Source organism: Nuphar pumila, chromosome 5 (assembly GCF_984573655.1).
Source record: "Nuphar pumila chromosome 5, dmNupPumi1.hap1.1, whole genome shotgun sequence".
In the NCBI taxonomy this organism is placed as follows: domain Eukaryota; kingdom Viridiplantae; phylum Streptophyta; class Magnoliopsida; order Nymphaeales; family Nymphaeaceae; genus Nuphar; species Nuphar pumila.
This window is the reverse complement of record NC_143253.1, coordinates 111,215,607-111,227,500: the sequence shown is the minus strand read 5'-3', so window position 1 is coordinate 111,227,500 and position 11,894 is coordinate 111,215,607. Positions and strand designations below refer to the sequence as shown.

The following is an 11,894-nucleotide window of genomic DNA, read 5'->3' as shown; positions in this document are numbered from 1 at the left end:
AAAAACAAACCTAAGCTTTCAAAATTGTCATAATCACGCAAACTTTCTTATGGTTAACTAAAACAGCCCAAGGTTAAATTACGTCAAGGTTTTAGTTATTTGAAATTACAATTTTGCCCCTTACCAAGAAGCTTTGAAAACAGAATTTCAAACTTTCCCAAGTGCAGAAGTGAATTTTATGACCCAAGCTTCTGCCCACCAACACATTCAGTGCCAACTGTTCTTAAGAGTGAATCATACTAACCCTAGCATATAGAAATGTCGTGACTCAAATCCTAGCAGATGTGCACCTGCACAAACCTTCCCTGAAAGCCCCCATCCTCATCCTACGCACAGGGAGTCCCAACACCAAGAGCAGTGAGAGCAAAGATTTTTCCAGCAAGTGTTTGGTGTTCATCAAGCAAAGAGGAATTCAGAACGCCATTGCTCCCCTTCTAAGCTTGAGAGAGAGAGAGAGAGTTTTCCTGTTTGTAATAACACCTATATTAAAATGTATTGATTCATATATATATATATATATACATATATATATGTGTGTGTGTGTGTGTGTGTGTGTGTGTGTGTGTGTATTATATAATTTTAAAACTGATTTTTTATTATAATAGGTTTTTTCCCTTATAGGAGCATTTTAGTCTTTTTAGACCTATGTAATAGGTACTGCCCATTAAGGGCAGTTTTATCTTTGTACAGTTTTTTTGTATCTTTTGTCTTTTTCCTATAGTATGAGGGTATATTGGACAAAGTCCAATATAGTCATTGGGATCTCCCCAACAGCCATATTTATAGCCGTTGGGGCATCCCAACGACTATATTGGTTCTTGTAATGCCTATATAAAGGGGTTAAAACCCCTTCTTGTTTCTTAATGCTTTTCCTAAGCATTCTACCTTGCTAAAGGATTATTATTTTTATGTTTTTGTGTTCTTTTGTGTGTGTCCATTGGTGCCTATTGTGATCTTATGTATTTGCCATTGATTGGCTTGTGTATTGTCCCTTGTAGGACTTGTACTGGTGAGTAAATGACCCTAATCTAAGTAAAGTCATTTGTACCAATCTAGGCACTCACATAAATTGTCACCAAATGAACTGCAAAGACAAAACCTAGTTTTCTAAGTATCATAATGTATCATATGATACATTATGATACAATACCAAAAATAGCAAAAACCATATGATACGCTCCAGAAGCCAGTTTTAGGTATGTATCATATCCACATCATATGTATCTTACGATACATCTAGATATGGGATACATCATACAACCCTGACATTGTCGTAAGCATGATTTTCAGCAATTTTTGTTCATTTTTTGACAAGTGCAGCAAGTTTTGTCAGGATTTTTAGGTATATTAGGGTCATTTACTCATCTTTAACCCTTTAACATGAACTTTATTTTCCTCACATTTGAGCATGTATTTTATGGTTTTCTAAGTTGAGCTGTTCGGGCTTTTGGGGTTTTGGGGTTTTTTACCCCTACTCTGTTTAGAACATGAACTGGCATAAAAGAGGGGTTCATTTGTGCTTGTTCCCAAGAAATGGACAAAAAAGAAAAAAAGAATGTCCCTATGTATAAATAAAAAGACAAACATGCCATTGAATGCATTCATACTTGTACAGATGTATACAACTATAGACACTAGTGCTTCCACAGATATTATGATGCATAATGAAAATAATAATTTAAAATACCATGAATGTTTTATGATGCATAAAGAAAAAAGAATTCAAAATACCATGAATGTCATCCTAAGTAGGAAAAGATACCTTTAAAAATAACACAAATACCTCTGTTATTCTAAAAGAAAACTCACAAACAAAAATTAAAATAAAATACCATCAATGTCTTCCTAACATTTATCCGTTATTCTAAAACAAATCCCATCTATCTTTTTTACTTCAAAAGTACAGCTGGTGGCTACTGCAAGTTCAGTAAAAGCATGAATATCTTGATCAAGCTCAACATAGCACATAGTGAAGAACATGCAGACTTCGTCACTTGCAGAATACAAAAAGCACCCAGTCGAGGAAAAAATGGAATACAACCATTAGTAGGGAATTTTCCAACTTATTCCAGTGAAGATATAAAATAAAAAATACAGTATAGTAAAAATGCAAAATCTGCATAACTGGATTACATACTGAGTTAGGTCTCCTTGAGAATTAAAAGACTTCCCCACATTTGTATATCGGTGATTTTCATCATAAGCAATGCCTCTTCCAACACCATAACCAAAGCCTATGCCAATCCCACATCCAGCACCAACTCCAAATCCAAACTGTAAGCCTGGAATTCCAAAACCCAAGCCTGCACCTAGCATCATGGAAACAAAACAATGTTCTCAATCAAGAGTCTCTGAAGTGAAAAAATGTACTAAACAAATAATAACAGATCTCAATGAAAAGTTTGTGTGCAGAAAAATTTTCAACAAGGGTTTTCCTGCAGAGCACTATGTACTTTTTAAACGTTTGAGTTTCAACTTAAATGCTTCAAACAGAAATAATTAATCCTATTAATTACATAAACAATCTTTCCTCTTTAACTTCACAAAAAATACTGTCAGGCATGACTGAGATTCAACAGTCACATATTGCTTTTGTGTGAAGTACTGAATGTATATGATTGTATGTTCACATATAGTAGTGCATATGACTAGTGAAGTACTAAATGTATATGATTGTATGTTCACAAATGTGAACGTTGGAAACTTGAGAAATCCTGGGTTACCAAAAGGAACAATACTTTCCATGGTGTGATAAGCTTGATAAAGCACCAACATAAGTTTGGATGCATAATAAAGAAATTCATTCACCATAAGTCCAGTGGCGGAGCCACATTGAGGTCAGGGTGGGCATGTTCCCACCCTAACCCAAAAACTCGCTAATAGGGAGTTCAGGTCAAGGGTGGGCAGTGCCCACCTTGACCCAATGATCTTTCATGTAACCCCGTCCCCTACCCGATGACTCTCTCTGTCTCAACCCAATGATCCCCCTAATGGAGGGGTTTGCTAGGACTGGTAAACAAGCCGAGCTTAGACTGTTCGAGCTTAGCTTGTTAAGGCTACATCTCTGCTCTTTGCGAGACAATCATGAGCTGGCTCGTCTTCTAAATTTTTTTTTTAAAGCTTGATAATATATAAAATATATGTATAATACATATAAATATATGTTTAATTCATGTACAAAACATATATAATATGCATTTTATGTATATAATATATATAATATAAAAGTATATATAAATATACAATATGTAAAATGACCTATACAAGTCAAGCCGATCGAGCTTGCCATGTTCATGCTCGGCTCATTTACCTAAATGAGCTAGATGAGCTTGGCTCGGTGAACTCAATTTCTGAGTCGAGCTAAGCCAAATGGCAAGCTGTTCATCTCGTTTCCCAGCACTAGAGTTTGTGCCCACCCAAGTTCAGATTCCTGGCTCCGCCCCTGCATAAGTCATCTGCTTAAAAGTTTTGATATACAAGAATGTTATATCCTGCAAACAGTATCTAATTTGATGCTATGAAGATCTTTCACATTAATATTTTCGCCTAAAGTTTGTTCTTCAGCACAAGCTATATGAAGAAATAACATACCTTGTGTTCCTTGCAAAAGCACCAACCACACTCACTAAAATTGGTCTTAGCAACTTCTTGGAAAGGTGATTCCCCAAAAGAATGTAAAATAATCATTATAATTTATACTTAGGAAAATCTCAAGAAATATTTGGCAATTTAGAGAAAACGGAAATAAATAAAACAATTAGCAGAAACAAAATTTGCTTAGAATAGTACTCTAATTGGTTCTCATTATGGGCATCTCTATTTGGCACATAAGGCTCTATTTGGCAGCTAAGCAACATAGGGATTTGGGTGTTCAAGAAATGAAAGGTCTCCAATTCTGGGATCTGCAAGGATCTCATAGATGAAACATTTGCCAAATATGCTTTGGGGCTCTTTTGTTCCAAATGTAAGAAAGAGAAAATCTCTTCTCAGTTCTCACATGATTTGATTTTTGTATGATACTAAAATCATATGAAAATTGGTTCATATGAAACCAATTTTAGATGTTTGTTTCATGCTACTTGAGAAACAGTCAAATGACTAGGCTCCACTACAGTCAAATGACTAGGTTCCACTACGAAGCAACATTTTTTATATTCACAGAATAAGGAAGAAAGTAAGAAAGCACCTCCCCAGGAGGGAGGTGCAATTTGAATTTCATAGGGATCTTTCAATTAACAGGAAACATGAGTCCTACTGATTGGGCCTGACAATTTTCTCAACTTTGGTTACACATGAGAAGTGGACGATTTTTGCATGTAGACGGTTTCACTTTTTATGGTGAAATAGACATGCCCCTTGGGGCAAAACAAAGAGCGTAGATCCTCAACTACCTGCTCAAGAACCCAATTGCATATCTTTCTCCCAAGCAACAACTTCATGATGAATTTGAAATTTGAAGCAGCCCTCCCCAGATCTACTCATGCCCAACTACCAGATCCCAAATAGAATATAATACTTGTAAGTGCTTGAAAGATATCTACGTACTCAATTTTCAGAGCATTCTACTACTTTTCATTTGGTTACAGCAAAAAACAAATTCTTCATCTATGTCACATGGATACTCCATTTTGGCTTCCCGTTCTGTATTCCCTTATATACTAGTCCTATTGAAAACTTAATAAAAATGGATGTATCCATGTATCTGCAGCTGTATCCATGTGATATAAGCTACAATAAAAGTGAAATCACATGGAAGATAAAAATGAACTCACATGAATCCATTGTAAAAGTACTGGATCCCTAAAATTCAGTCATTGTCTTAACCACTTCTTGAGATGGATAAACTAATTCCCATGAAAGAGGTTTATTTTCGGTTGTGACTTTTAGGATATAGGTGAAGACCTTGGAATCAAGTCGAATGGCTCCCCAGACCCAAAAAAATACTAGGAAGGCGTACAAGCTTTATTCTCTCGAAGCAGATTGACAAAAGGTAACAAGAAGAGAAAGAAATAAAATCATGGGCTTCCTAAATTCTACGAGAAAGCCCGTAACCTAAAAATTAACTCGTGTCATGCATGCACCTCATGCTGAGTGAGCAAATGAAATGTATAACAGTTGACATAGGTTTCACTTGAATCTTGTGCAGAGTTTTTGTTCTTAGCATGCAAAGAACTTGCACAATTAACAACATGTGCAATGCGGATGATTGATTATGAGGTAACCTAAGCCTCGAACCTAACCAAAAGAGTGCCATCAGGAAATGGCTTAGCCTTAACCCAAAAAAATAATAGCTTAAAAATTAAGACTATTCACGTGTAGATAACAAGAATGATTAATAGAATATGTAAAATGCAAAGGAAAAACCAAATGGACATTCTTGAGTCCAAACAAACTTCGAAAACAAATTCATCGCATCATGATCACCCATAAAGTATAAACATCACATTTATCTCTTGAGGTTCACGTTGCATCCTGAAACATCAAAGGAACTAGCTCTTTCTTGATATAGTAAATAAAGAGGAGATTGCATCCCAAAGATAAGCCCAATTCACCACCAACGTGGTGATCGTAGCATGTATCCATAAATTATCAAAACAATGAACTGGTTAGGTACTTTTTGCGTATACTACTATGGAATGTCTCCGTCTGGATGGGGCAATAGCATAATAGTCTTATTTCAGTAATCTTTATGCTCATAATATACCGCAGTTTTGAAGGTAGTGAGCAACTGCCATCACTCAACAGTTCCCCTGTATCTTAGGGAAACCACAACCATTCCCCCATTTCAAAAAGCTTATCAAGGACAAAGGCTACTTTAGTGGGCAATCCATATTCTATCACAATAACAACGACCAACAAGAATTCACTCACTACCATGAGTTTTAAGAAACCCATCTTCATAAAATGCAACAAAATGAAGCTTAAAGGGGAAGAAAACGATAAGGCGGAATTTTAAAAAAAAAATGAGATTCCCTAAAGATGAAAGCAAGAAAAGAAAATGAGAGAGAGAGAGAGAGAAGTGATGATACCTCCGAGGAGACCGACGCCGAGACCAACGCCGCAGCCAGCTCCATACCCAAAGCCAGGTCCAAGCTTCCCAAGGTGTTTGGATTTCACCACGGGCAGCTTCTTCCACAGCAAACCCTTGTTCTCATTCGCGTTCATCTTCTCAACTTTTCTTTAATTTTGGGCAACTCCTCTCCCCTCCTAATAGTAATAACAACTATAAAAACATTTCCTTTTCCCTCTCAGGCGAACGAAGGAAAAAGGGGGCTTCTTTTTTCGCAGGGAGGGAAAAGGAGGGCACGTACGTCGCACGCTACCTTCAGTGTTGGCGGGTTTCTCAATAAGGGCGAGACTCGGTTCGAACCGAATCAATCTCGTTCCTCGAATCGAATCGGATAAATCCGATCCGTTACGAAAAAAGAGTAGACCCCGTGGTTGTGTGTAAGACCTTTTTCAACTAGTTGCTAGTCCCCGCCATTGCAGAGATCCAGGAGGAGGATGGAGAAGGTGAGCGAGGCGATGTCGAGGGTGAAAACCCTAATAGGGATGGAGGTTGAGGAGGAGCAGCTCCCGGAGGACAACATCTCCCTCATCGACGATTTCAACCGCAACTGCACGCTATCCACCAAGCAGGTCTACTCTCCATCCTCCACCCCCTTTCGTTTCCTGATTCCTTGATCTTTGCTTGTGTTGTTGAATATGGTTTCTAGTCATAATTTTCATTTTTTTTTTTGTTTTATGTTCTGTGAGAACAGAGAATTTATGGGTTTGCTGTGTGCTTCGTCGCTGGTCTAGCTTGTACCCTTCTGGTATGTGTTCATTTTTCCATTCTGTTGGTATTTAGTTGCGATCTCTTCAGTGCGTCTGTGCTGTAATTGTGATTTGGAAGTATTCTGTGGTGAAATTGTTTCATGCATATGATACCAATTCTTGTGACTATTTCTGTGCAATTTTTGAAGAACTCGAGTTAACTTTCCGCGGATTTAGATTTATGAGGAAATTTCCATTCATCTCTTTTGCTTATTTCTGTATCGCGAAATGCTGAATCTTAGTTGATAAGCAGACAATCGAATGCGTATGTCATGCTTAGTCCAGCTAGTTCTACAAATTGATTAATGAAATTCTGGGATTATTGTGTTTATTTGTCGTTCGTAGACATTGTATAGACTCTCCCTCTTATTTTTTGGATTTTTTATTTTTTTCTGTTCAATTTGCAGTCGATGCTAGTCTTCTTGAATCCCATCAAGTTTGCAGTAACATTCACATTTGGAAATCTGCTTGCGCTTGGGAGGTCTGTTCTTTTCCTTCTCTCTCTTCAGCTGTTTGGAAGGGATATTGTATGCATTTACATGTTTTGATATAATTGCATTTTGTTGTCATCTATCCTGTGATAGAGCAATGTTGTTACTGGATCTGCCTCCAGAGTGTTTAGTTTTTTCCAATGAGGAACTTTGTGCAATTGTTGTTGACTAGTTGAAATTTTAGTTTCGGTTACTTTTCAGGCACAGGCACCTTATTGAAACCGTTGTGCATCTTCTTGTGGATTATCTTTTTAGTTTGTTTTATTTAGTGGGACCATATTTGCCAGAATGGGAATCAGAATAGGAAAGTGGTATAGGAACCAAAACTGGGACTCAGTCATTTCAAACTTTTAGATGATTCGAGAAGTGCAAAGCAAGTAGGAAACAGTGTGAAGAAATGTTTAAAAAGTGATATGTAAATTTGTATAAGCATAATAATCTGAATTTGTGAAAGAATTGAGATTCTTGAGAGAATCGTGATTTCTGAACATAGGAATCAGGATAACTGAGAGAATTAAGATTCTTATGTAAAGGAGTCGGGATTCTCATCTCATGAAAATCATGATTCCTTAAAGAATCAGGATTCCCAGTCATAGGAATCAAGATTCCGATGACTAGAAATCAGGAATCCTATAACTGGGAACCTCGATTCTGATTCTGCTTCCTGGGAAGTGATTCCCATGCAGTGTGTGTGATTGTGATAACTACTAGTGGAACTGTCATCAGTTAGTGTTACAGCAATTAGATCATCCAGGCAGAACTTGAACACACACTAATGTGTTTTTTTTTTGGGTTTCACATAATCTTGTTTCATTTGCTCTTTCATTCGGGAACATACTTTGTCAGTTACAATGCACTTGAAAGGCACTAGATACTTGGGGTACGTTCTGTTCGTTCCCACAGAATCGCTTTCTCAGGGGAACCTGAGAAAGCGATTCTAAATGCCTGATACATTCTGTTCGTTCCCACAGAATCGCTTTCTCAGGGGAACCTGAGAAAGCGATTCTAAATGCCTGAAATCTCATGTTCTTCCGAACATGAGATTTCAGGCAGCCTGTGTTCTGATTCGAAATCACGGTTGCCCTGGGGAATGGAAAATCATTCTGATTCCAAATCCCATGCGAGTTGAGGCATCCGAACGTACCCTTGGTAACCTACTGAAATGCTGAATCCTGAATGTATGTGTGTCAACTATATTCTTTATATTCTAGAAGTAAACGCTTCATTTTGTGTTATTTTTGCTCATTTTTTGCTAGAAGATTGATCTTGAAAAAAACTGGATTCTCATGGAAAAACTGAGCACTTCTAATTTGTAAACTACTTGAGCTTGCAATGTTTATTTATGGCTCATTGAAGTTGGAATTTTCTATAATATTTTATCAATGAAGAACAATTATTTAAATCACGATAATATTGCATTAATATGACAATATATAGAAATAGGTGATGTTTTGATGTTTGCATGATTTTATCTGGAATATCATGGTCTTTGAATTTCTCACAATAAAATCACGAGAAATTCAAAATATGGCGCTTGTCACTATGCTTCAAGTTGTGTATGTTTCTCCTTGTGCTGAAGTTGGAGTCTTTTGTATGACAGCACAGCCTTTCTTATAGGACCTAAAAGACAAGTGAGGATGATGGTTGATCCAGTGCGTGCGTATGCAACTGCTGTATATATTGGGAGCATAATTATTGCACTGTTATTTGCTCTTTATGTAAGTTTCAGTGCAATTTATCTGCTAAACCATTTTCTTTTTCATATTTGTTTCAACTGCCTCTCCTCTTCCTTGTTTGTAGGTCCACAGCAAGCTTTTAACTCTTCTAGCCATCATCCTTGAATTTGGTGCACTAGTTTGGTAAGTTAGTACCTCTCCATCTTCAATAATTTTGGTCTCTATGACTGACATAAAAGTTTTTGCTCCTTGGCTCATACATATGAATCTATGATGCACAAAATGCCATGATTCTCATTTGGTTAGAAATCCACTTTAAGCGAACAGCTTTGTGTAATATGCTTCTAGTTGTTCCTTGGTTCATCAAATTTTTTCATTGGGTGAGTTGGTGCGTAGAAATAGCATCCTTCTGAAAAATTGATGCCTGAATTTAGCTTTAGAAGATGCTTCAAAGATCTCAGTCAAGAGAACTCATATCTAGGAGATGGTTGCTTTTTGCATGATAACCTATATCTCTAGAATTTCTTGCCATTTATGCCAGGTGTTTGCATGTAATATGAGCATCACATTGAATTCATGGCCTTTCCTTGACTCGGTGCAATCTTGACTTTACCATAGTTTGTTAACTTCTCAGTGGCCTTTCCTACATTGTAGTGAAAAAGTTATACCCATTATAAGCTAATTTTGTTTTCAATGGGAACTGCAGAAACAAGAGAGACAATCCTTGGAACCACTCCAAAGGTTGGGCTGGCATCATACTAGGTCTTTTATCAAGGCTTGACATCTTAGGTTTTCTAGCTTTACACTGGAAAATAAAAGAAATCAATTCTTATTCAATAAACAAACTTCATTTTTTATTACTCTAAGGCTATTCATCTAGTTTTTTATATGGACTCTTGACTCTTGGTTGTTAAATCCTGTTACAGATGAAATGCTAATATCCAGGTAACTCTTACACAAGGGATAAAACAAATGGGACAACATTAATTCATATATAACATAACTAAGTTCAAGCTAATGACTTGAAACTAAAACTATACTCAATATGAAAATGACCTTAATTTCAATACTAGGCTTGATTAGGAGTCGCACTAGTCTGCAAATTCATCACCAGTCCAAAAGATGCATCTTTGGTAGCATCATGAGAATGAGTCCTATTTAATAAATAAAAACTCACCCAAAAAATGTCAGAATCCTGAACTTATCTTTGAAAAGCAACTATAGTTACAAGTTAATCATCATGGTACACTGAAATGATATTACATTTGAGCAGCATATTGTTCTCCTCAAACCTATTCCAGATGTGCAAATAATTAGTTTTTTCTTGACAGGATAAGAGGGCGAATTCTTTTTATCATCATAAATAACATTTAGCCGTTAAATTGTGCATTGTAGTTTTAATAGAGTTGTCTCTTAATCTTTTATTTTTGACTCTCACTTGCAACCTAGAATTTGTTCTTCTTTGTAAATCAAAATGCTATCTTCTAACCTTTTGCAATATGGAATTGTATTCATCATTTATAGCCTTGCAAAGTATTGGCTTAGTGAAGTTGATTTTAGGGCTTCTATTTAAGAAATAGGATGATCAAGATTAGCAATGGCATGGTAACGCCCTCCAATCAAAGTAACTTAAATCATGATCTTGTTGCTTCAGTAAACTTTAGCTTAAAATACAATAAGTGATCCTGCTATTGTTAAACATGGAAATGGTTCATGAATTGCAAGATCTTAGGTCTTACATCTTCTTGTGCCAACCAGTCAAAATCAAGGTCATAAAACCTACAGAAAGTAATGAGTGGTAAAAGATAAACAAAAAAAAGTTCTCATGACACATTTTATGGTTCTTTTATCCGCAAATATGTGCTGGAGTGGTAAATCTTGCGTTTGCACTATGCAGTTTCTGATATTTGTTTTCAACAAGCGATTGTGTAAGTAGGCATATTAAAGTGAACCTTTTATGATTTTTTTTTTGCTGGAGATTCCAAATGAAAGTTGAGCAACCTATCTGTAATGAATTTTGTCATTAGTAAAAACACGTTAGAGACTTATGTGAACCTAGGATCAAGCCAGTTCCTTTTGGTTGCATGGATAAGGTAGATGGAGTTGATTGAATGATTTTGGTTTAACCTACACACAAAAATATTGGAATTATTATTTCTTGTTCTATAAAGCCAGAGAGGTGGACCAAAATGCATGTAGCAAAAAAGAAATGTAAATTTGGTGTACGTAGAACTTGTGTGGTTTCTTGCACTTCTTGATTCTTGTCCTTGTTTCGGAGTTCTTTCAGGTATAGCTTGAGCTACATTCCTTTTGCACGGTCCATGGTTACTAAAGTCATGATGTCTTGCTTCGACACCGAGTTCTAGGTTTGGTTTCTCATGATTCATGTCAGTGGGTACTTGTCTTTTTCAAACCTTTGCTGAAGAAATTTGATTTTCTCATGGAACAGTACATTCCTTTCCATATTGAGGATCTCTTGTAAAATTTATCTGAGCATGTACCATTGTTAATGTAAATGTTTCCTGGTGGCTACTTTCTCATGTTTTCTGCTTCTGAGAGGGAAGATTACTCTTTGCTGCTCCTCATCTTGGTTAAAATTATGTAAGATGAACCGTTTATCACATGAAATTTGACTGACGCAAACTCAAGAGCGTCAGTCTAAACTTTGGTGCCAATGAATTGTGACCTTTTCATGTACTTGGTTGTGCTTTCACATGCTACCAAACACATCCATGGATAAATGATGGAAGCAGATTTTGCTTGTGGAAGCTGATGAAATCAAATCCATCTGATTGTGTAATAAGGAATATTTTCCAAATCTCCTGGTAGCAGAGCAAACTTTGAGTCCATTTTACTACATAGCCAGATTTTGCAATTCCTTGTGGATTCATTTGTGGAATAGATCTTCTTC

At 36.5% G+C, this 11,894-nt stretch overlaps 2 protein-coding genes across 2 annotated transcripts in view; one reads left to right on the top strand and one right to left on the bottom strand.

The window, feature by feature from the left end:
- LOC149838121 (uncharacterized) overlaps positions 1 to 6,287 on the bottom strand; it is a 12,370-nt gene extending 6,083 nt beyond the window's left edge. The window contains exons 1-2 of the mRNA XM_090007593.1: positions 6,030 to 6,287; positions 2,138 to 2,309 (exon numbers count right to left, since the gene is read on the bottom strand). Of these exons, the coding sequence (XP_089863719.1) occupies positions 2,138 to 2,309; positions 6,030 to 6,165 (308 nt within the window). The 5' untranslated portion in view covers positions 6,166 to 6,287. The remainder of the gene's footprint in view (positions 1 to 2,137; positions 2,310 to 6,029) is intronic.
- A 197-nt stretch (positions 6,288 to 6,484) lies between these two features.
- LOC149838120 (Got1/Sft2-like vescicle transport protein family) lies at positions 6,485 to 11,632 on the top strand. Its single transcript, XM_090007592.1, has 6 exons — positions 6,485 to 6,639; positions 6,762 to 6,815; positions 7,224 to 7,297; positions 8,908 to 9,025; positions 9,108 to 9,166; positions 11,271 to 11,632. The coding sequence occupies exons 1-6, from the start codon at positions 6,505 to 6,507 to the stop codon at positions 11,347 to 11,349; spliced, it is 519 nt and encodes a 172-aa protein (XP_089863718.1). The 5' UTR covers positions 6,485 to 6,504; the 3' UTR covers positions 11,350 to 11,632.
- Positions 11,633 to 11,894: the final 262 nt, after the last annotated feature.

Bases quoted from the DNA above. Each gene is read 5' to 3' on its own strand.
- LOC149838120 (XM_090007592.1), top strand. From the start codon at position 6,505: ATGGAGAAGGTGAGCGAGGCGATGTCGAGGGTGAAAACCCTAATAGGG. The intron at 6,816-7,223 runs GTATGTGTTCAT...TTCAATTTGCAG, and splicing joins GTCTAGCTTGTACCCTTCTG to TCGATGCTAGTCTTCTTGAA. The intron at 9,167-11,270 runs GTAAGTTAGTAC...GAGTTCTTTCAG, and splicing joins GAATTTGGTGCACTAGTTTG to GTATAGCTTGAGCTACATTC.